The following is a 27,332-nucleotide window of genomic DNA, read 5'->3' as shown; positions in this document are numbered from 1 at the left end:
CCTGGAAGAGAAAGACTGTTGTTTCTGTGGTAATTAGCTTGGAATCCCCATCGATGAGATCATTGGTAGGCAGGATTCGGAACTGTTCACAGCCCACCAATGAGACGCATTGTGGGCATCTTATAATGAGCATTAGTGCGGGGACCAATTATATGAAGATATTAATGGGTGAAGTGCTCCTTTCACTCTGAGAGTGTACACACTACACATGGGACCAAATGGACCAGTAAGGGTCCATCAGAGTTAAATTAACACTCAGGATTGTACAGTGTGGTTCTTCTCTCCCTGAAGCCTAGTTTTATTTATACGCACGCACACGCATGCACACACGCATGTGCACGAGCACACACACACACACACACACACACACACACACAAAGCCATGCCAACACCAGCTGCACAGCCACAGAGTAGAGGGCTACTAACAAATGCTTTCGGGTCCGTTTCCAGGCGCTGCGCTCACTGATGATGAGCCTCTTAAAAGCTTCTGTTGCCAAGAGAAGAACCGCTCGGACAAAACTCTCCTTCCTCCCTCTCTCTTTCTCCCTCTCCCCCTCCCCCTCTCTCTCTACCTTTCTCCCTCTCCCTTTCTCCCTCTCCCCCTCTCTCTCTACCTTTCTTCCTCTCCCTCTCCCTCTCCCTCTACCTTTCTCGCTCTCTCTCCCTCTCTCAAAGAAAAATCACACCTGTGTGAACCGAGTGGTGCAACTCCCCTCTCTCTCTTCTCTCTTCTCTCTCCCCTCTCCCTCTCCCTCTCCCTCTCCCTCTCCCTCTCTCTGCTTTATTATGGATATCAATGAACCTAGACAGTCAGCAGTTGGATTTGCGTCCAGCAGGTGGCAGCCATGTCACATACTTCTGTCGTTCCAATTTCACTCATGCGCACACCACTCGTGCTCTTGACGGATACATGATACGGACATTCCTGGTTGTAGGAGTGGTTGCAACACTCAAAAATCAAGGCTTAGCGCTTCTGTAAAAAGAAAAAGAAGAAAAGGAAAAAACAAACTCTTTAAAATATTGCTCTCTCTCTCTGCCATAGGCTGTAGTTGAGTTTACCAAAAAATTGAACATTTCTCTAACACAAATTCTGCATCATGTCCAGTTTATTTTGCTCACGACCCATGGAGATGTAACGTATATTTACTAAGAATATTTATAAATATAAGTACTGTGCTTAAGTACAAATACTACTACTAGTACTTTTACTTTGCTTGAGTATATCCATTGGTACATTATACTACTATTACTGTATACTATACCATTACATCTCACCAGCAAATATTGTACTTTTTACTCCAATACATTATTTGACAACTTGAGTTATTAGTTACTCTGCAGATCACTGAGTTTGTAGAAGTATTATACAGTAAAATACGGCTTAAGTGGTTAATCAATCAATCATTAATTATAGTACAATAACATGATACATATTATGATTCTGATAATTAGTACTTTTCCTTTAGCTTTTAAGTATATTTTGCCAATATAAATGTTTGTACTTTGACTAAAGACTTAAATAGAGGCACTGAAGGCCGTTTCTGGCTTCCTCCCGGGGCTTTAATCATTTGGCGTGTGATCAAATTCAGGCGGGAAAGGCAGCAAACGGCCACTTCCCCTCAGTCTGTTATTCAACTACTTTTCCTGGAAGAGCGTCCGAGAAGCGTGTCAGAGATCCCCTGCTCCTCCAAGGACAGACGGACAGACGGGCGGGCGGACGGAGGGAGGGAATTCAGGGAAAGCGATCGCTTTCCATTTCAAACTTGGTCAACTGCACACAGAGGCCAGGCATACTGACTCTGACAATGTGTCGCAATGCGTTGCTTATAGATCTCTTCTTTTTTAATGAAAAAGTGTGACACATTTATGTACTTTTCTCCTGTAGGCATATTTTGATCCCAATACTATTGTACTTTTACTCAACTAAAGGTAGGTATTTGACTTGTAACAGACAGTAACACATTTAGTTTCGTAAATAGTTTTATATTGTGGTATTGCTACTTTTACTTAACCCTTTCTGGACGGGAACCCCTTTTGGTGTTTTAAGCATTATGTTATACTTTAGCTATTGAAAAATAGCAGATCTACAAGCTCATAGCACGGCACCGAGCTTGTAGGTCTGCAATTTTTGAAAAATCGTGAAAATGTGGCTCAGATGTTTGAATATATTCTTTCAGAGAGACATTTTTTTACTCAAATCTGTGCTTCTGGGGGGTTCCCTGGAACAACATATTTTCAGATGGGGGTCGGTGGCCCATTACAAATACCGTAATTTCCGGACTATAAGCCGCACCTGAATATAAGCCGCACCAGCCAAATTTAGGGAAAATCCCATATACAAGCCGCACCGGACTATAAGCCGCACCGGACTATAAGCCGCAGCTACGTTAGCTCAGAGCCTGAGATGGCTCTGCGTTAGCTGTAAAAATCCATAGATTAGCCGCACCGTTGTATAAGCCGCAGGGTTCAAATCATGGGTAAAAAGCTGCGGCTTATAGTCCGGAAATTACGGTAATTTCATGTCCTTGACATGAAAATGTTTGAGAATGACTGACATAGAAACATTGGTTTTTCAGAAAACTGTCAGGATTTAGAAGGTATTTGTAGAGTCTAAATGGGTTAAGTAAAAAAAGAAAATGTATATAGGCCTATATCACAATATTTCTTCCACCATTGTCCATTTCAAACTTGGCCAACAGCACACAGAGGCCATGCAGGCAGATTGACTCATGCGTTCGTTCGGTTCATCGCCTGCCTGGCTCCGAGGACCACAACACCCCAGAGCTTTGTTTGTTCACCCGGCTGAACTTTGCACCAGCCAGAAAGCCCCCCCCGGTGCCAAAGAACAGCTAATGCAATACTTTATCCACACTGTAGTTGCACGCAGAAAATAGCAGATCTAGAAGCTCAAGGAGTATCAATTTCTTGACTTAAAAGATGCAAATTACCCATGTTCAACTTCATTTAACTGGTCTTCACAAATGCTCATTATAAGATGGCACCGCCTGTCTGTCTGTCTGTCAGGTCTGTGTCGCAGAGGACTGTGGACACGTCAGAAACGTGCCTACCAGTGGCATCATCGGTATTGGCAAGTTTGGTCATTTCAAACAAGACTTGAATTGTGAAATGAAAGAGCAATGACTTCTATTTCAGCATAACTTTCCAGGAATAGATAGACTGTCGTTTCTATTAGCTTGGAATGCCTATCAATGATGTCATGGTTGGCAGGTTTCTGAACAACCACCAATCAGACACAGAGAGACTGAAATTGTCCTTACATTGAGCATTATGCAAGGAGTCGAAACCAATTAGAAAATGTAAAGTGTAAAGTAAGTTTAAAAAAAAGTGTAAAGTAAAAGTAGCAATACCACAGAGTAAATTAAAACTATTAACATGATGCTAAATGCATTCATGCAGAAAGCCCATTTCAGAATCAGAACCCTGCTGTGTGTATCATGTTAAATTGCTTCCATTGGCGCAGGCGCTTCAAAAACACCTTGGCAAAACAGTGCATTGCGTAAAACAGTGTGACGTGCCCGGTGAGCCATGTGATCAATCATGGGGGGAAAATACATTCAAGCAGGTGTTGAGTCTTGGCATATTGTCTGTCGGGTAGAAATAAAATGATGTCCAAAATAGTTACTTTTTAGGATTCAAATTCAAAAGTAGCAGAAGTAGGCAAGCTCGAAGCGTGGCGTGAAACACAGAAAGTTAAAATATGGAGATAAGAGAGGTTTCCGCCCCGACAGCAACGATATCCAACTTTCATCTGCATTGGCCATTGTTCCACTGTTCATACCACATCTACCAGTACCAGTACCAGCATCAGAGTGGTGTGGATCTTTTTAGTTTTAGGGGGAAGGGGTAGGAAGAAAAAAATCTAAAGTATTCAACAAACCATACAATAGAAACTGGTCAAACATTGGCCAAAATGTCAAATGATATAAGAAAGGAGCAGAAACAAATCGTGAAAATTTTATTTTCACCGTGGAACCGAGTCCAACAAAATGTAATGGCTCAACTCCTACAATTCCAACTCCTTGTCAGGATTGGGGGTCCCCAGTTCAATTTTGAAAATGGTTGAGAATGATGAAGCATTGTTCCAAGGGACCGTGAGCAGAGGTCCAGTACCTGAGGTCCAGAACCTGACAGAGAGAGTGAAGGTCCAGTGCCTGACAGAGAGAGTGAAGGTCCAGTGCCTGACAGAGAGAGTGAAGGTCCAGTACCTGACAGAGAGAGTGAAGTCTCCTGGGTTGCTCTTGCTGGGACGGGCCAGGAAGCTTCCGTGCACCCCCCGCGTCAACAGCAGCTGTTCTGCCTCAATGCCGGTGACGTTTGGATGGAACCACCTGGAAACATATGACAAAACATGAGAGTAGGGCTGGGCAATGCGTCTTCACTATTATGGTAAAACTACCTTAAAACATTGTCCAAATAGTAATAAAGTTCTATAACCTTATGTCACTTGATATTTGTAATACCATATATCTCGATTTTAGCCATTTTTTTCTCCTTTTTTTATTATTCATCTCATTTGTAATCAGTTATTTAACATAGACCCTTGGAGGAGAGGACTCCGGTCAAGTATAGAGCTCAACAGAAGTCAAAGAGTATAGTTAGTACATTTGCATCTGAGAGCTTGAGTGTGACGACGGTGAATAAACAACACGATGTGAGTTCTGCAGTTGGAATGGAAGGACATCAAGGTTTACAGTAAGTCCCAGCTGCAGCAGCTAATGATTACTGGCTCCTTCCTCTGTTGTGTAACAGTGTGCAGGCAAATATTTATCCCAAACACTCCACAGGTACAGCACACGGCACACAGACTCATTCACTGGTTTACACTTAACATCATGGGGAAGTACACACAGTGGACTGTTTGGAAACTCGCAGTCGGTGATGCTCACGACACAACCTTTTCCCATTTCAAGGTCACCCAGTTTGTTTTGTTTCAAGGTTCGAGGTTGTACTTTATTGTCACATCTTGTGCACAGGTACACGAGAGTAAAACACGTTTTTGTTTGGCTTCCTTTAGCCGATGCAGCAGCATATATATAATATGGATCTACCCTGTAAAATACTTAATTTAACTCAAAGATACAGACCTGTAAGGGTCCATTTGGTTCTTAACCATCAATCATTTAGCTGGGGGCTACCTTAAAACCGCCTCAGGGACCCCTGGAGGTCTCCAGACCCCACATTGAGGACCAACCATGCATGCCATTGCCTCCAACGTCTGGCTTTCAGACAGCCAAGTCTATGGACTTTTAATGTTTGTCTTATTCATGCTCCCCCACCAAAAAGCAGGACCCCACTCGTGATGTCATGTGGCAGCCAAGTCTAAGGACTTTTAATGGTTGCTTTGTTTAAGCAGTGACGTCATGTGACTTTCAATCACTTCATCACAGCATTCACACACAAGCGTGATTTTTTTGTTAACAGTAATTTAAACGTTATTGGTTTATCCCCACAGCGAAGCCTGCTTAACGCATTTAGACCTAACTTAGATTCTACAAATGCCTTCTAAATCCTGAAAAACCCATGTTTCTGTCAGTGGTTCTCAAACTATTTCATGTCAAGGACCCCCAATATTATTATGTAATTGGCTGCCGACGTATCCCATCTGAAAATATGTTGTTCCAGGGACCACCCAGAAGCATAGCTTTTAGTTAAAAACGTGCTCTGAAAGAATATATATTCAAAGATTTGCACTACATTTTCATGATTTTGATCTGCTATTTTTCAATAGCTAAAGTATAACATAATGCTTTAAAACAAAAAGGGGTTCCCGCTCAGAATGGGTTAATTGAGTTCTGTAGCATGAAAAAGGTTCCCTCTATTTCATTGGAAAAAAATGAAGTAAAATGAAGTAAAGTATAAAACACTGCACTGGCGCAGGGCATAACGCGCTAGAGGCACAGTGAATGGCTGTCAGCTGTGTGGATTTGGAGATATCATAAACAGGGATCAGGCTTAAATGTCCCTAACTACCGGGTGACCTGGTCAGCTAATCCAACGCACCATTAGCTGCTCCCAGACCCATTTGTGCATGACGGCAGGAGGGCTGGATCAAACTGACCTGAAAGTGATTTGTGTGTTTACCAGCAGTGACACCAAATAGACAAATTAGCATAATACTATTGTGTGTGGTCAGGGTTAATCCCTGGATTTTCCTTCAGCAAGCTTCAAAACATGTGTTGTCAAATATGAATGATAAAAAGAAAATAATAAATCGACATAAATTGATTGGGTACCACCAACCAATAGGAAGAATAGGAAGTGCGTCATCTACCACACTTGGCAGCCACAGCGCTTGAAGTTTTCTTTGAGTGAGTCAACTATTAGCCTCTCGAGACAGACTGTTGACGCAAATTCAAAGGAAAAAAAGAGGGCACCGTTTCTTTTGTTTTGCCAATGGGTTCCCAGATTGGTAAACTACAAACTATATACAAACCGGAAAAGTAAGCCAAAGAGAACCTTTTTTCGAAAGCTCATAATTTCATAGGACCAATAATGGTGCTACATTTACAGGTATAGTTATAAGTGTTCATTTTGTTGACTAAGACTTAAAGACTAAGACTAAACAATTTTAGAAGTCTAAAATATGACTAAGACTAAATGGTGTGTAATTCAAAAGACTAAGAATATAAATATTTTCTGGCAAAAACAAAACATTGCATTAAGACTAATACTACTACTAATAAGATTTTGATATTTAGTCGACTAAGACTATAGAATTCAACTCATAATCTCCCAATGAGTCAATTATATGATTTGCTCGATCCACCTTTGATGACGTCAAAGAATTTCGTAGCCTGGTTAACTACTCTAACTGAAATCGCAATTCCATTCATGCGAGTGGAGTCTGGACTCTGGTTATGGGACTAGAGCGTAGACAGACAACCCCTTCAGCTAATCAGCATAACAAAAAATAATTACGTCATCTCCAGTCTCCAATCAGTGAACGACACTAGCCCGGAACACGGAACCTGATTGGGTCCAAAATCTTTACCCTGCTAATGCATGGTTGATTCGTGGGGGTAACAAAAAGAGTTCCGTCATCTCCAGTCTCCAACCTTTGTTAATTTGGAAGAGTATGACATCACTCCTCTCTGTATAATCATTACTTGTTAGTCCTAATGCAGTCATTGTAGTTATCAATGTAATCAATGTATCAAGTATCAAGTTGTATTTCACTGCTAACACGGAGTCCACCAGAAACAAGGAACACGGAGGGTTAAATTAGTACCCTAGCCCGCCAAACTCGAGATTCTCGGGTTCCAGGGCTTGATTCTTTAATCCATGTTTTAATCCGATCGTATCGTTAGCTAATGTTGCTACCCGCATCAACACAAAGTGGGACAGTGGCTGCGGCCATTTTGAAGATGCGCGCGCAAGTCCTGCATTCAATGCTCTGTATCTCAGAAACGACATTGAGGGGGTCGTTTCTGGTGAATACAAGTGTTTTCAACGGGCTGTAGCAGGCGTGCTGACACTCCCGGTCAGGGTTTTCCCACCACCGACCGAGACAACAACAACCTGTCATGACACCACACACACACACACACACACACACACACACACACACACACACAGCAGTTTGTCATTGTAACATCCGGTTACAGATATTTGGCTCTTCAAAGTAAGTGTTACGCGCGATAAAACCTTGGCTATCGAGGGATTAATTAATGCTGGCGGAAATTGGGCTAATTATAAGACCGGCATTGTGTTTATCTTTTTGAAACATTGGCTTGTGATTGGCTGATCACCCCATAGTGATGATTTGATTGGCTGAGCAAAGTACGCAAATTGTGATCGGCCAGAATGAGATGATGTATGATGATAAGAGCCCCTCACTTCACACGGGTGTGATTTTTACTTTATTGCTTTATTACATTTATGGCTTGACCCCGTCTTATCGCTGCTTGCAGCTATATTGACACTTGCATTTGCTTTAACAATCTCCGATTATGCTCTGTAAGCAAGTTGGGACATTACAGATGACCTAATGGCAGTGTGTGTGACTGACGTAGTGACCGACTGCTCTATGAATGGACTAGAATGTCTCAGAAGCTCTACAATCGGAACCATTCATATGGCCTTTTGTGCAGCATGAAACTTCTGTTCCTCAGAATAATCAACCTCGATGTAGTAAGTGTCCCCCAGACCCGGGCGGTCCACGCACATATCAATGATTCAGCAGGAGTGTGAAACGAGGCCCACATTTATAGAACTAAATGACTATATGAGTCACAGAGCGCATGCAGAGCTCATGCAATTCACAAATCTAAACCACTAAAAACTTTACAAAGGGAAGGCGTAATATTAACCAACGTAGCCCTAGCGAGCACATGCCACAGGCCCCGCAGTGTGGGCTTTATTGCCATGCAATCCCGCGTGCTGTTGTCCAGATGACATCTGGAAGCCTCTCACAGCCGGAAACATTGGTTGGACAGTTTCTATATATGGAAGTTACGATGACATAAACCCATGATACCGAGATGAAAATAAGACTTGTGTCGTCCTTGGTGTGTGGGCACCGGGCACAGCGCTCGCCGGACAATGTGGATAGCGCGTCACACAGCTAGTGACGAGGGTTGGAGTCCCAGCTGACACTGTGATGACATCTCTCTACAAAGCTACAGGCTAGGCTACCTTTCATTTTCAATGTAAGCCAGCGACATTTGCCGTAGTTTGCACGAGCCTCGACGAATTGACAGGCGCATGCAAAGGCTAAACTTGTGTAATTTAGATAGCATCTTATGTACCGTATAGACATAGCACTAGTACAGTTTTACTGTACAGATGTTCTACTGTTAAGACAGATGCTAGCTAGGTTCTTAACTTCTTTATGATTATTGATGACTTTTTTATGTATTTGATGTCTAAATGCCTACAGTAAATTGTAAATTGACATGAAGAAATAAAACTGACGTCTGACACAAGTGAAATGAGCAAGTGTTTCACCATTTACACTCGCAGTCCTCTCCACAAACATGCAGAGAGAGCCAATAGAGTCCAGACATCTGCTCTCCCCTGCGTGGAGTTCTGGTGTAACTGGCAAGCGGCGTATGTTTCTGTAAAGCTGCTACAAGATCAAATCTGTTTTGTGACCTAAAACCTTGGCTGTCATCTGTCCTGCAACTGAGCCTGTTACGCAGTACTTATTTACAGTATATTCACATCTCAGATGAGATCTATACATATTCACAATTTCACATAGATCTGTACATTCATGTACCCACATTATGATAACTGGGCTCGTCTGTGTGTGTGTGTGTGTGTGTGTGTGTGTGTGTGTGTGTGTGTGTGTGTGTGTGTGTGTGTGTGTATATGTGTGTGTGTGTGTGTGTGTGTGTGTGTGTGTGGGGTGGGGGTCAGCGCCCATGGGGATCAGATTAGAGCAAGAACAGCCAATGATTACAGCAGGCGACGGGCGTACAATACCAGTACATCAGGGGATTAGTCACAAATACATGTAGATGAGGGGTGGGGTGGGGTGGGGGGGGGGGTCGACATGTCCCTTCCACGTCGCCATCAAAGTCTGTCATGGGCAGTGGAGCCGGACACGAGAGCAGGACACATGAGAGGTATTTCAGAGCACCGTGAGTGCTGGTTAAATAATTTATTCATCATGGCACGGCCGTGCCACTCTAAAATATTATCTTCAGTCACTTCAGTCAGACACTTTCTTCAAGACATGCCTGAATTATTGCAATGGCATATTCATCGAGGGGGCACGGTGGAACAGTTGGTAGTGCTGTCGCTGTCGCCTCACAGCTAGAAGGTCTTGGGTTCGATTCCCGCTGGGTACGCTGTGGGCGTATTCTCTCCTCCGCGTCATCAGTGCCCATACCCGAGGCGGGATTGGCAAAAGGGCTGTGGTTGGTGGTCTGTGTGGAGCTTGCATGTTCTCCCCGTATCCCCTAGGGTAGGCGGCAGGGCTCGAGATTAACGGCGTCCCGACGTCCCGGGGACTGTAAAATATCTATTTGGGACGTAAATGTATCTCATTCGGGACGGTTTCGGGACGAGAGGAGTTTTTACACTGAAAATGCGCATTTCGTGTGCAGCGATGAGCAGCATGAGAATTTGCCGTGCCGTCAGAGTCAGACAGTTGACAACAACAACGCACACACTACATTCACCCAACGGAATCATAGGAATTATATTGCTTTTGCCCCGTGGATGGGACATTTAGATTGAAAAACTATCGGTTGGAACTAAGCGTGGATAAAACCATGTTTGTGTGCCACAGAAAGGTTCCATATGGACATGGGGCTACACTACAGCAACGTTTAACGTTAGCTTCCATGCTAGGCTTGCTAGCTGGCATCGACAGGCTTGCTAGCTGGCATCGACATTAATATGTTGGTATATATCCTCTGAAGCAACAGATGGTTTTCTAATGCTCAGATTGTTCTGGAATTGCTGCCCCAACACTGTGGAATGCACACCCCAAAACGCTCTCATTCCACAGTTTTTATTGATTGTATTTATTATTATTATTATTTATTGATCCTTCGTCTTAGTATTCCCCCTAATAAAGTTGTTTTTATTTGTTTTCTCATGCCAACCATGTAATAGACATTTGAGTATTCATATACCTGCATTGCTGCACGTTATCTGTTGGTCTTGATCAAGTAGCCTACACCAAAGTTTTATAAGCTACTGTAGTCACTATTCATTGATTCACTGGTAGGCTACACCAATATAACAAAATCCATTTGAAAATAAATATCACTGTTCTCAGGTTGAATATTGATATGCGATTAAAATATGATTAATTTAGATTAATTAATTACAAAGCCTCTGATTAATTTGATTAACATTTTTAACCAAGCCCTATTTTTCATCTGGGAGCATTTTAACTAAATCAGTGTATCTACAGAAGAAACATGACCCCAAACAAATAATGTACTGCATGTATGTATTCAATACATGCAGTACATTATTTGTTTGGCTTAATTGTATTTCTATTACAATAGGAATACAGTTATTCATTTCACAATTTGAGTGGTGCTTTTTTGTACTTTTTTTCCCCGGGACGGTATATATTTACTTCGGGACGGTTCAAATTGTATTTTGGGACGGTTCAAATTGTATTTTGGGACGGTTCCGGAACGGTGGTGAAAAAAGTTAGTCTGGAGCCCTGGTAGGCGGCGGTGGCTCATGCACGCACGGCACGTGCCCCCCCCCCCCCCCCCACACTCACAAATGCGCGCCCACACACACACACACACACAAACACACACACACACACACACACACACACACACACACACACACACACACAGTCTCCAAGTTCAACTGTTATCCTACAGTATGCTGAACTATTTGATCTAGGTCAAACGTTTTGTGCCCAAAGCACACCAATAGATAAAGTCAAAATCTCAAAGCAACACTGTATTCATAGCCAATGTAGAAAATATAGCCTACCATATAATTTCACACATATTTAAGATATTTTTCACAAGATAAAACCATATTGTTTGTAATTATAATGACATGCATATAATAGTTTATGGAAATGAGTAATGGTGTAGTAAATAAGAAATGTAAATGTAAATCGTCTGTCGGGTGGAAACCTCATGCGTCCAGGATTCAAATCCAAAAAACAGCAAAAGTAGCAGACCTACAGTACAAGCTACTGCCAAGAGGTTTCTGCCTGACAGCAACGATGTGTGGTTCCCATGGCACACCTGGACGTGTGTCATCATCATCACAGCATTGTGTTCTGGAACCACTGATAATAGGACTGCAACTCATTATTTACTGAACTGACATTATCCATTATCCATTACTTTTTCCATTAAGCAGCATTATTTTATACTTCGCCGCACAACGGTGCTGCATGTGCAAAAATATATGCTTTAGAAAATTCTTCACATCTTTTTTGACGTTTTGAGCAATGACATGCCCACATAATAGGGATACATTTAATCAATTATTTTATTATCCTATCAATTACCTGTGCGGCCCGAATATGCAATGCACTGCTGCAGCATTCCATTAAGCCCAGAAGAGACACATCACAATCAAATCAAATCTAAACACGGTCCTTTGAGGAGAACAGGCGTGGGATAACAGCAAGCCAACTGAAGCGTAATCATTTTGCGGCCTACCTCACCATTCTGATAGAATGCTCTCTCTCTCACACACGCTCGCACGCATGCACTCGCACACGCACACACACACACACAGTCCCCTGCAACTGTATAGCTAATGTAGCCACAGAGTTCTGAAATCCAGCCCCAAGCAACATTACACAAGACAGGAGGGAGGGGGAGAGAGAGAGAGAGCTGCGAGGGGGTATAGAAGGGGAGAGGGGGGAGGGGGGAGGGAGAAGGAGGGCTTGTGTTGCTACGTTAGACAGTAAGACAGATTGAATTTAAATTTAATTGAAAATGTATAGAAGAAGAGAGAGAGAGAGAGAGAGAGAGAGAGAGAGAGAGAGAGAGAGAGAGAGAGAGAGAGAGAGAGAGAGAAAGAGAGAGAGAGAGAGAGAGAGAGATAGGTCAGGGAGGTTACTGTAAGCGTGTTACAGAGCAAGCGAGAGTGTGCTGTGTGAGGGGGGGGGGGGGGGGGGTTAATCTGGGATTTGGATAAGCGTGAGCAGACCTGATATGAGAGGCTGCCTGTCTATAGACACCCCCCCCCCCCCCCCCCACCACCACCACCACCACAGGCACAGACCAGTGTAATTGCACCGCTTCCCAGTTGCAGGGCAGCTCCGTGCAGACAGCGTCCAGCTACATTCCCAGCATCCTCTACTCTCTGATCCTCCATGTAATGCCAAGGCCAACTACTCATATCTGTTACTTCAACAACTTTCAACCCATCTTCATTTTTTGAGGGGCGATCCTATGCCCAGCTTTTAGTGTATATGTCACCCAATTTTTGTCCCAACACAAACATTAAATGTCATTGACAAATGAATGGACAATTTTGAGTGACAAACATTGATGACGAAGGTGAGGACGCAAATTCTGATTGGCCGGAATGAGATGATGTATGATGGTAACTTCACACGGGTGTGATTTTTTTCCTACTCAGTCTGTAGGAGGGAGGGCTGTGAGCAGTTCAGAAACCCGTTCACCAGTGACATTATCGATGCAAGCTAAAAGAAACCGCAGGCTTTCTGCAAAAGTAGCAGATCCACAAGCTCAAAGCTTGGAGCTTGGGGATCTGCTGCTGTTGATGCTTCTGTGTGACATGCTGTAGTATGATCAAGTTGGGCGTTCATTTATGGAAAAACACAACAAGTTAGAATATGGAGATAAGATGTTCCTGCCCAACAGAAACAATATACTTTCTACCACTGGTTGCTGAGTGAGAGCCCACGAAGGCTCCCCTGGCAGTGGCACACGTGCACTCACAGTGCTATCTTGTTGGCGGCTAAAATGCAACAGCTGTGTTGCCGGTGCTGGGAGATTACACGTAATGCTGGGCAGCATACTTTACACTGGATAATAGTTAACTCTAGGCAAGCTAAAAAGCCCAATCGAGCCAATTCAGCAGCATGCCATTAAGCCATTATTTGTGGCTGTTTGGAATTAACGGTGGGGGGGACGGTGGGGGGGGGGGGGGGGGGGGCTGATTTTCCATCTGCCAGTGAGATAGAAAATGATAACTGAACCCAGGGAAACTTAACGGCAGCCAATCGTGTGCTTATCCACTTAAACACTATAGTTTAACTTTTTCTTTTTTCAAACGTTTTCAATATTTTTCAAAAACAAAAGAAAAAAAAGAAAACCAAAGATGTGATGTGAAGTTGTGAGCTTGCTTGTACTATCCAGCTATTTTCCAAACATTTGAAAACCTTCGCCTATAAAGGCACGCCTGTAACATGGCTGCCAGGGATAAAGTGGTTATTATGATTCATGACTCGACGATCTCAGTATCTATCTTTTGCAACAAGCCAGGCTGAAACACTGTTTGGAATTGAATGGCGCAGAGAGACAACCCCAAGGCCCACATTACAAAGAACCTGCAAGAGAGCACAGCCACAAAAGCAGGCAAAGTAAGACGGTTCAAGTACAGAAGTAGAAAGAAAAACCCCATGAGAATACTGTATATCTTCAGGCACAAGCGCCTTCGAATATTTTTAGTTTTCCACCTAGCCTTGGATCAAGACTATCATAGATGTATTTTATCAAGTCTGACTTTTACCACGGTATCTATATGATAGTCTTGGTCTCTGCCTCCCTATAGTCAGTGGAAATCCACGTGCAAAGCCCATACAAAATAATTGTGCTGACCCTGTTGCCACGGATGTTTACTCGACATTCGGAACCTGTGTGCACTCTGTATTAGTTAGTATTTTTCAATAGAAATGTATTTTAATCCTGTCTATGTCGGATTCTGTCGAACATCTGTCGGGCTATTCCTCACGCATCAGGTGAAAGGCCACAGCGAATATTACACTCGATGTAAACAGGATGTAAAAGATGAAAGGATGAAACAGGTCGTTTCGAGGAAGCAATCTGAACAGCTTTCTAGTCGTGCTTTAACCACGATATTGGAACGGCTAATCAAAACAAAAAAAATCAGCCGTGCTTTTCTCTCAGAGTGCAGCAGACTAGTCTTGACCCAAGACTATTTTCCACCCACAGGAAGACTGCTACCGGCGTCGGGTGGAAATATTGTATGTCCAAAACTGTAATTTTTCAGGAAATCAGTTTTCCATTGGATCCGATATAGTTATTTAGTCACACGCTCTTGTTAATGCTTCTCATTGCTTCAAACATTTTAAAGATGGTGAAATAGAGTAGACAACACTGTTGTATGATAAGGTATGGGTAGGGCATTAATTTACAAAAAAACCAAAAGAAAAACACAAAAACTAAAAAGTCAAAATATGGAGGAAATGCTAAGTTTCTGCCCAGCGTTGTCTGTTAAGTTTTTCCATCCATGTACACACAAGGAGACCACTACCATGTACACACAATGAGACCACTACCAAGTCAATCCACCCATGTACACACAATGGGACCACTACCAAGTCAATCCACCCATGTACACACAATGAGACCACTACCAAGTCAATCCACCCATGTACACACAATGAGACCACTACCAAGTCAATCCACCCATGTACACACAATGAGACCACTACCAAGTCAATCCACCCCATGTACACACAATGAGACCACTACCAAGTCAATCCACCCCATGTACACACAATGAGACCACTACCAAGTCAATCCACCCCATGTACACACAATGAGACCACTACCAAGTCAATCCACCCCATGTACACACAATGAGACCACTACCCAACCATGTACACACAATGAGACCACTACCAAGTCAATCCACCCCATGTACACACAATGAGACCACTACCAAGTCAATCCACCCATGTACACACAATGAGACCACTACCAAGTCAATCCACCCCATGTACACACAATGAGACCACTACCAAGTCAATCCACCCCATGTACACACAATGAGACCACTACCAAGTCAATCCACCCCATGTACACACAATGAGACCACTACCAAGTCAATCCACCCATGTACACACAATGAGACCACTACCAAGTCAATCCACCCATGTACACACAATGAGACCACTACCAAGTCAATCCACCCATGTACACACAATGAGACCACTACCAAGTCAATCCACCCCATGTACACACAATGAGACCACTACCAAGTCAATCCACCCCATGTACACACAATGAGACCACTACCAAGTCAATCCACCCCATGTACACACAATGAGACCACTACCCAACCATGTACACACAATGAGACCACTACCAAGTCAATCCACCCATGTACACACAATGAGACCACTACCAAGTCAATCCACCCATGTACACACAATGAGACCACTACCAAGTCAATCCACCCATGTACACACAATGAGACCACTACCAAGTCAATCCACCCATGTACACACAATGAGACCACTACCAAGTCAATCCACCCATGTACACACAATGAGACCACTACCAAGTCAATCCACCCATGTACACACAATGAGACCACTACCCAACCATGTACACACAATGAGACCACTACCAAGTCAATCCAGGACACAGTGCAAGACTTTCTCTACAAGGTCGCATTCTGTCACTTTGCAGAGCGGTGGCGAGACAGGGCACCATGCGGGCTGAAAGCTTCTTAAATGTCCCCTGTGACATTCTACTAAGCTGCCGAGTTAAGACTTCTCCAGAGCCTCCGCTCCTGTCCGGCCTGCCATGAACCACCCAGGGGTGGATTTAAGGGCGTTTTAGACCCCTTTCAAGCTGCCCATCCCCCTCACCCACAACGATTATTTTCTCACCCATTTTCAAACATTCTCGTCATATAATTGGTCGTTGCTAATGCTTATAAGATGGTACCATTTCTGTCTACTCATTCACAATGGGTATGTGACCCCATGTGAGCGTATAAAATAAACGTACGGTAAGTGTTGGATCGTTGAAACATTTATATTTATATCAGCCAGACTGATATATTTTGGTCACAATGGTCAGACTTTACACAGTGTGTACAAGCCCTACATACAGTATCTATATATATCCATAGATTTGATTTATGTTCCTAGAGTCTACTCCTCTCCACACAATCAACATCTTTTGCGTGCATCTGTGTACAGTAAGTATACCAAGTAGACATATAATCAAATATCAAAACAAGTGTCACTGATTCCTCTGTATATAATTATAATCATAGCATAGCCACATAGTTGAATGAACAATCAACCTGTATAAATTAGCCCTTAATGTGGTGTGCATTTGCCTTTTCGTTCGCCTTATCTCCCTACCTCACTGTACACTCTCTCTTTCTGCATGCTTTCTCTAATGATTAACTTTTATGTCCACGCTTGGCTGTAACTTTTAAACGTGCCTGCACTCAGACTCGCAGCAAATGATCGTCATTGCAACACAAAGTCACCAATATATGCATGTCCATATTGTGCCTGCATTTCTCATCTAGTCCTGGTCCTCCTAAGCAGACCATGACGGCAGCAGTGGCTAAGGGCTTTCCAAGAATAGGTTTCCTTTTGACAACAACCAGGCTCCCCACTCCCCTGTATCTGGAGGGAGGGAGAGAGGGGGGGGGGGGGAGAGAGAGAGAGAGAGAGAGAGAGAGAGAGAGAGAGAGAGAGAGAGAGAGAGAGAGAGAGAGAGAGAGAGAGAGAGAGAGAGAGAGAGAGAGAGAGAGACCCAGAAGTGAGACTGAGAGGACAGAGTATACACACACAGAGAGAGACACAGAGAGGACAGAGTATACACACACACACACACAGAGACAGAGGACAGAGTACACACACACACAGAGACAGAGGACAGAGTATACACACACACAGAGACAGAGGACAGAGTATACACACACACAGAGACAGAGGACAGAGTACACACACACACAGAGACAGAGGACAGAGTATACACACACACAGAGACAGAGGACAGAGTATACACACACACAGAGACAGAGGACAGAGTATACACACACACACAGAGACAGAGGACAGAGTATACACACACACACAGAGACAGAGGACATAGTATACACACACACACAGAGAGACAGAGGACAGAGTATACACACACAGAGAGAGAGACAGAGAGGACAGAGTATACACACACACACACACACACACAGACAGACAGAGGACATAGTATACACACACACACACAGAGACAGAGGACAGAGTATACACACACACACACACAGAGAGAGACACAGAGAGGACAGAGTATACACACACACACACACAGACAGACAGAGGACAGAGTATACACACACACACAGAGACAGAGGACAGAGTATACACACACACACACAGAGACAGAGGACAGAGTATACACACACACACACACACACACACACAGAGACAGAGGACAGAGTATACACACACACACAGAGAGACAGAGGACAGAGTATACACACACACACACACACAGAGACAGAGGACAGATTATACACACACACACACAGAGAGACAGAGGACAGAGTATACACACACACACACACAGAGACAGAGGACAGAGTATACACACACACACAGACAGACAGAGGACAGAGTATACACACACACACACACACACAGAGACAGACAGAGGACAGAGTATACACACACACACAGAGACAGAGGACAGAGTACACACACACACACACACACACACACACACACACACACAGACAGACAGAGGACAGAGTATACACACACACACAGAGACAGAGGACAGAGTATACACACACAGAGAGACAGAGGACAGAGTATACACACACACACACACACACACACACACACAGAGAGACAGAGGACAGAGTACACACACACACACACACACACACAGACAGACAGAGGACAGAGTATACAGACACACACAGAGACAGAGGACAGAGTATACACACACACACACAGAGAGACAGAGGACAGAGTACACACACACACAGAGACAGAGGACAGAGTATACACACACAGAGAGAGACAGAGGACAGAGTATACACACACACACACACAGAGACAGAGGACAGAGTATACACACACACAGAGACAGAGGACAGAGTATACACACACACACACACAGAGAGACAGAGGACAGAGTACACACACACACACACACACACAGACAGACAGAGGACAGAGTATACACACACACACAGAGACAGAGGACAGAGTATACACACACACACACACAGAGACAGAGGACAGAGTATACACACACACAGAGACAGAGGACAGAGTATACACACACACAGAGACAGAGGACAGAGTATACACACACACAGAGAGACAGAGGACAGAGTATACACACACACACACAGAGACAGAGGACAGAGTATACACACACACACAGAGAGACAGAGGACAGAGTATACACACACACAGAGAGACAGAGGACAGAGTATACACACACAGAGAGACAGAGGACAGAGTATACACACACACAGAGACAGAGGACAGAGTACACACACACACACACACACACACAGACAGACAGAGGACAGAGTATACAGACACACACAGAGACAGAGGACAGAGTATACACACACACACACAGAGAGACAGAGGACAGAGTACACACACACACAGAGACAGAGGACAGAGTATACACACACAGAGAGAGACAGAGGACAGAGTATACACACACACACACACAGAGACAGAGGACAGAGTATACACACACACAGAGACAGAGGACAGAGTATACACACACACACACACAGAGAGACAGAGGACAGAGTACACACACACACACACACACACAGACAGACAGAGGACAGAGTATACACACACACACAGAGACAGAGGACAGAGTATACACACACACACACACAGAGACAGAGGACAGAGTATACACACACACAGAGACAGAGGACAGAGTATACACACACAGAGAGACAGAGGACAGAGTATACACACACACAGAGACAGAGGACAGAGTATACACACACACACACAGAGACAGAGGACAGAGTATACACACACACACAGAGACAGAGGACAGAGTATACACACACACACAGAGACAGAGGACAGAGTATACACACACACAGAGACAGAGGACAGAGTATACACACACACAGAGAGACAGAGGACAGAGTATACACACACACACAGAGAGACAGAGGACAGAGTATACACACACACACAGAGAGACAGAGGACAGAGTATACACACACACAGAGAGACAGAGGACAGAGTATACACACACACACACACAGAGAGACAGAGGACAGAGTATACACACACACACACACACACACAGAGACAGAGGACAGAGTACACACACACACAGAGAGACAGAGGACAGAGTATACACACACACAGAGACAGAGGACAGAGTATACACACACACACAGAGACAGAGGACAGAGTATACACACACACAGAGACAGAGGACAGAGTATACACACACACACAGAGACAGAGGACAGAGTATACACACACACAGAGACAGAGGACAGAGTATACACACACAGAGAGACAGAGGACAGAGTATACACACACACAGAGAGACAGAGGACAGAGTATACACACACACACAGACAGAGACAGAGGACAGAGTATACACACACACAGAGAGACAGAGGACAGAGTATACACACACACACACACACACACACAGAGACAGAGGACAGAGTATACACACACACAGAGAGACAGAGGACAGAGTATACACACACACACACAGAGAGACAGAGGACAGAGTATACACACACACACACACAGAGACAGAGGACAGAGTACACACACACAGAGAGACAGAGGACAGAGTATACACACACAGAGACAGAGGACAGAGTATACACACACACAGACAGAGGACAGAGTATACACACACACACACAGAGACAGAGGACAGAGTATACACACACACACACACAGAGACAGAGGACAGAGTATACACACACAGAGAGACAGAGGACAGAGTATACACACACAGAGAGACAGAGGACAGAGTATACACACACACACAGAGACAGAGGACAGAGTATACACACACACAGAGACAGAGGACAGAGTATACACACACACAGAGAGACAGAGGACAGAGTATACACACACACACAGAGAGACAGAGGACAGAGTATACACACACACACACAGAGAGACAGAGGACAGAGTATACACACACACACACACACACACAGACAGAGGACAGAGTATACACACACAGAGAGACAGAGGACAGAGTATACACACACAGAGAGACAGAGGACAGAGTATACACACACACAGAGACAGAGGACAGAGTATACACACACACACAGAGACAGAGGACAGAGTATACACACACACAGAGACAGAGGACAGAGTATACACACACACACAGAGACAGAGGACAGAGTATACACACACACAGAGACAGAGGACAGAGTATACACACACAGAGAGACAGAGGACAGAGTATACACACACACAGAGAGACAGAGGACAGAGTATACACACACACACAGACAGAGACAGAGGACAGAGTATACACACACACAGAGAGACAGAGGACAGAGTATACACACACACACACACACACACACACACAGAGACAGAGGACAGAGTATACACACACACAGAGAGACAGAGGACAGAGTATACACACACACACACAGAGAGACAGAGGACAGAGTATACACACACACACACACAGAGACAGAGGACAGAGTACACACACACAGAGAGACAGAGGACAGAGTATACACACACAGAGACAGAGGACAGAGTATACACACACACAGACAGAGGACAGAGTATACACACACACACACAGAGACAGAGGACAGAGTATACACACACACACACACAGAGACAGAGGACAGAGTATACACACACAGAGAGACAGAGGACAGAGTATACACACACAGAGAGACAGAGGACAGAGTATACACACACACACAGAGACAGAGGACAGAGTATACACACACACAGAGACAGAGGACAGAGTATACACACACACAGAGAGACAGAGGACAGAGTATACACACACACACAGAGAGACAGAGGACAGAGTATACACACACACACACAGAGAGACAGAGGACAGAGTATACACACACACACACACACACACAGACAGAGGACAGAGTATACACACACAGAGAGACAGAGGACAGAGTATACACACACAGAGAGACAGAGGACAGAGTATACACACACACACACACACACACAGACAGAGGACAGAGTATACACACACAGAGAGACAGAGGACAGAGTATACACACACAGAGAGACAGAGGACAGAGTATACACACACAGAGACAGAGGACAGAGTATACACACACACAGAGACAGAGGACATAGTATACACACACAGAGAGACAGAGGACAGAGTATACACACACACAGAGACAGAGGACAGAGTATACACACACACACACAGAGAGACAGAGGACAGAGTATACACACACACAGAGACAGAGGACAGAGTATACACACACAGAGAGACAGAGGACAGAGTATACACACACACAGAGACAGAGGACAGAGTATACACACACAGAGAGACAGAGGACAGAGTATACACACACAGAGAGACAGAGGACAGAGTATACACACACACACAGAGACAGAGGACAGAGTATACACACACAGAGAGACAGAGGACAGAGTATACACACACAGAGACAGAGGACAGAGTATACACACACACAGAGACAGAGGACAGAGTATACACACACACACAGAGACAGAGGACAGAGTATACACACACACAGAGACAGAGGACAGAGTATACACACACACACACACACACACACACACACACACACAGAGACAGAGGACAGAGTATACACACACACAGAGACAGAGGACAGAGTATACACACACACACACACAGAGAGACAGAGGACAGAGTATACACACACACACAGAGACAGAGGACAGAGTATACACACACACACACACACACACACAGACAGAGGACAGAGTATACACACACACACACAGAGACAGAGGACAGAGTATACACACACAGAGAGACAGAGGACAGAGTATACACACACACACACAGAGACAGAGGACAGAGTATACACACACACAGAGACAGAGGACAGAGTATACACACACACACACAGAGAGACAGAGGACAGAGTATACACACACACACACACAGACAGAGGACAGAGTATACACACACACACACACACAGACAGAGGACAGAGTATACACACACACACACAGAGACAGAGGACAGAGTATACACACACAGAGAGACAGAGGACAGAGTATACACACACACACACACAGAGACAGAGGACAGAGTATACACACACACACACACAGAGACAGAGGACAGAGTATACACACACACAGAGACAGAGGACAGAGTATACACACACAGAGAGAGAGACAGAGACAGCTGGAGGCTGTAGGTTAAGGCCGCAGACAGTCACGGAACGACGGCCCTCTCTCTGCCGGCCGGCTGGCTGTGGCCGTGTGTGTGTGTGGGCGGGGGGGGGGGGGGGAGGCGTGACAGAGGTCCCACGTGCATCCAGCCTCTGCTTCTGCTCTATCCTCTTACATAATGTCTCAAGTTCAATACAGCGCTGGGCTATTTAAAGCCACCCCCCCTAAACCCCCCCCCCAGCGGGGGCCGGTGCTGACAAAAAGGTGATATATTTAGTACCGGCCAGCCAGCGTGGCTTTAGAGACCCCCGTCAGGTTACTGTTACTGGTCCCAGACTAGCCCCGGGGTGTGTGTGTGGTTTTTTTTTGGGTAATGTCGGAGTTGTTTTTAGCCATGCTGATGATGATCTGGGTTAGGGGCGGGGTGGGGGCGGAGGGTGTTGTAAAAACCACCCACCATCACTGGATGCTCCACATCTCTTGGCAACACTGCGTGGCATGCCGACGAGCTGAAAATAGCCGATATGCAAGACCACAGCGGCATGACAGCGCATTGTGACTGAGCTTGCACATCGGCTATTTTCAGAGCACCACACCATTGTACGATGAAGTATGAATTGGGATTTATGCATCCAAAGAAGGGAAATAAATCAGTCTATTCTTTGGCGAGAGCTCGCCATAGCTTTAATTTGAATAACCTGGCTCTTATAATGCGTTTCGTTTGCGTTGAATTGCCCCGTTGTTGAAATCTGATACTCGCTTTTCCAACTGAACTTCTATAGAACGCACGTCGCACATTAGTGACTTTTACCCACGTGTTAGGCCCTGTTTCTAGAGGACGCCAAAATGGAACAATTGCCTTAGCTCCGCAGTGAGCGCTCTACCTCTGACATTAACAGCTAATAACTAACCACTGGTGAACTCCTATTCAACAGGCTGTATGAGAGTGTAACGGTACAGAACATGAACATTTTGCCTAGCTATTCCACCATTCTGAAACACTGATATATAGAAACTCTTTGGTCGCTACCCCTTATTGACTGCTACGATACTCCTTAAAGAGTTCAGTTCAGTTCAAGACTTTGTGATTACGACTACTACAATAATTCAAAGTGAATAATAAATCAGGGAGTATAAAAGCCAAATACCATACATTTAGGCTGTAAAAGTACAACTCTCACATTTGACACGCTTTGGTTTTAGCTCAGTTACTAACTTACTATACAGGAATAGCACATGTTTATTGTCTCCACTAGGCCGAAGGCATGGGGAGAGAGTATGTTTTGCACTCCGTCCGTGTGTGTGTGTGTGTGTGTGTGTGTGTGTGTGTGTGTGTGTGTGTGTGTGTCCTTCCGTCCGTCCGTTATCAGCTAATCTCCGGCACCGTTGGCCCGATCCATGCCAAACTGTGCACACACACTCCCTGGATGCCAACGACGAACCTCTGCCCCAAATATTCCTAAACGGCCTGTTATAGCGCCACCATGAGGCCGATTTAGGCAAAACACATTTCTGTAGATAACTCGTACACATTTTATCCATACATCACACAATTCGGTATACACTATCTCCATAGTCATGTGATCAACACAGATCTGCACAATTTCCCATCTTCCATCCTGATTGGCTAAGATTGGCTTCCAAAGCTAAAATGATTGGTCCGTTTCGAACAAAATGCCACAAATCACAAACAGTGTCCAATTTCCATTAAAGGACGACTATTTTTTCCCAAATCTGCCTCACGGTGGTGCTATAACAGGCCAATTCCTGTTTTACCTATAACTGCATCGACAACTTATGTATGCGCACTCCCTAGAGGCCATGGAAAAACATTTTCCCTGCATCCCTCCACATCTGCCGGTTATAGCGCCACCATGAGGCCAATTTCTGCTAAACACATTGTTTATGTTAGTCGCACAGATTTCATCCAAATCTCACGCAAATCGGTACACATGATCTCTGTAGTCATGTGATCAAGACGAGCCCGTTGGATTTCTCAGATTCTACACTGATTAGCTAAGATTGCCTTCCAAAGTTTTCAGGAGTAGCCCGTTTAGGTACAAAATGCTGCACATGTCCTGCTCATCCAGAATTCTATCCTCAGAGATGCTATGAGTGATCTGGCTCTGCATTTCCTCAACAAAAGGAAGACAATTGTTGCAAGAAACAAACAAACAAAAAAACATGTTTATATTTCTCCTAAACATTTTGCCAAACATCACACACACACTCGTATCCTCCTGTGCCCTGAGACCTGTGCCCAGAAGGGCACTTTTTCTAGTTTACTGTTATTACTTAAGAGTTTTGCACTATCATATCCGTAGGGTGAGGTTGCCAACAGAATACCATAAACCAATTGCGGAAGAATGGGTTTCGTTTGAGGAAATCATTTCAATCCACTCCCTGACAATTGTAAAATGTAAAAATAAAATGTAAGACATCGCTCTTTCTGTCAATATTATAAGAGAGAAGGCAATTTCACCGAGACATTGTTCAATTTGGCTACAGAAATCAATAAGGAATGTTGGTCTGCTGCCCAAGTTTAATGACCAAGCCATATTAGTGTTTGAAGGGATAAATGTTACATTCACATTGCATTACTGTGTGTATTGATTCAAAACAGAACAGAAGCCATTCACCAGCATAGTTGAATAATCTATAGGCCTATAGTGCATGCATCCTGAAAACCTCACAATGTTTCACATCTGAGTTCAAACAAGCTCACAGTGACACACTGGCATAGACAATATATTATTTCAGTCAGTGCTGGCCTGGGAGAAGTACTCAAATGGAGCAGAACTCAAAAAGAAGAAGAGTAAAATACTAAAATATGTGTTTAAATACTTTTCACCACTGTTGAGTAATATCTTGAAAACCTCACAGTGTTTCACATGTAAGTTCAAACAAGACACACTCCATAGAGACAACTATATTAGTTCAGGTGCACCACCACTTTGTGTGCCCTATTTCCTATAATTGTGCTGCTGTGGCGTCAATATATCCACATAGACAGGTTCGATGGGAAACGTTAGTCAGTGGCTTGTTCCTCTTTTCCACTCATTTCATTCAACTTGTGAAAAGCATTGTTCCATGAATCATATCATCATCAGTGTAGGGCAGAAACCTTGTATCTCCATGGTTCATCTTTTCATGACGATCTACAAGCTCACAAATGTTGAGATCAAGCAACGTTTTTTGAGAACGCAAACTTTCCTCCTGACAGCGATGACAATTTCAGGATTTGCAGGATTTGTTGTTTCGGTGACATGTGAATTTATCAAGGCAGTCAGTGTTTCATACCGTACATACTACATACTGTGACAGGAGATAAAAACATTATTCAAAAATGTTTTTCTGAAATGTTCAAACATAGCTGACATATTAATAAAATAGGCAATTGGGTAATAATGGTTAAACTGATGTTGATGCTATATCAATTTAGCTGGGGACCCCCTGGAATGCCCTCAAGAACCCAAGGGGGTCCCGGACCCGACTTTGAGAACCACTGGAAGGGGTGGGTGATGTCACGGCTACAACATCTCAAGACACAAAACTCCCCCAGTAAATACTTTGGGTTCACAATCCCACCGTGGTCCATTTTTCAAAGCTTTTCCTGCATTCCTTTCCTTTGTTTCCCTCACTTCCTTACAAGTTAATAGGAATACAACGCCAAAAATATGGATCTGGAAGAGAAAAAACATCAAGTGCTCGGCTCGGAGCACTCCTGGAAATTTTCGGCTGTGCTATCTCACTGCTCCACATGGCCAGTTGTTTTCCTGTCGCCTTATCAGCCAAAAAAAAAAAAAAAAACTTGACTCATGGGCTCAAAGCTTTGTCGAATCAGTTTCAGTGACAGACGACAAGGCCTGTTCCATAAACAAAACACTAGGGCCAGAGGTGCTTTCCAATAGTGGAAAATGGGTATAACACCATTTGTGACTGTGACGGTGCAAAGCGTGACGCATTGTGTCTGTGCTTTTCCTTTGTGGTCGATCAGCACCAGTTTAGCCTTGATTTATACTTAGACCAGCCTACCATGGTGTCACCGTCGAAAATAGACAATCTATGAGCTGCAACTATGGATTATTTTGTTATCGATCATTATATTGATTACTTTTTGCGATGAATCGAACAATAACTAGGCATGTTGTTACCGTCACAGTTTTGGTCGTAGGAATCACTCAAGAACTGAAGCTCACAGTCATTCATCAAAGGACGTCTGACATTTAGATCTTCCAATGAATGAATTATGTGATCTGCTCTATCCACTTTTTTACGTCAAAAAAGCGACATCAAAGATTTTACCCACGACCCTGTCTTGACCCTACTAATGCATGGTTGGCTGCGGGAATACAGCAGTGAAAGACAACCCCTTCAGCCAATCAGTGTAACAAAAAAGTGACGTGATCTCCAGTCTCCAACCAGCTATTTAAAGAAGAGACGCTGTGAAGAGAGGGCTTGACCCCGTTGTATCGCTGCTTGCAGCTATATTATACTTTGTTGTTCACCGGGG

The 27,332-nt window shown here is 44.1% G+C and overlaps 1 protein-coding gene across 4 annotated transcripts in view; it reads right to left on the bottom strand.

The window, feature by feature from the left end:
- ptpn11b (protein tyrosine phosphatase non-receptor type 11b) overlaps window positions 1–27,332 on the bottom strand; it is a 62,037-nt gene that overhangs the window by 30,309 nt on the left and 4,396 nt on the right. For all 4 annotated transcript variants that reach the window (XR_014569533.1, XR_014569534.1, XM_083769956.1 and 1 more), the window contains exon 2: window positions 4,227–4,349. Coding sequence is in view for 2 of the 4 variants with exons in the window: in XM_083769956.1 (XP_083626082.1) it covers window positions 4,227–4,349 (123 nt within the window). In the remaining 2 variants the exon portion in view is untranslated. The remainder of the gene's footprint in view (window positions 1–4,226; window positions 4,350–27,332) is intronic.

The sequence above is a fragment of the Protomyctophum parallelum genome, assembly GCF_964188405.1.
Source record: "Protomyctophum parallelum genome assembly, chromosome: 7".
Lineage (NCBI taxonomy): Eukaryota > Metazoa > Chordata > Actinopteri > Myctophiformes > Myctophidae > Protomyctophum > Protomyctophum parallelum.
Note: the sequence above shows the minus strand (reverse complement) of the source record. Positions and strands in the feature narration are given on the sequence as shown.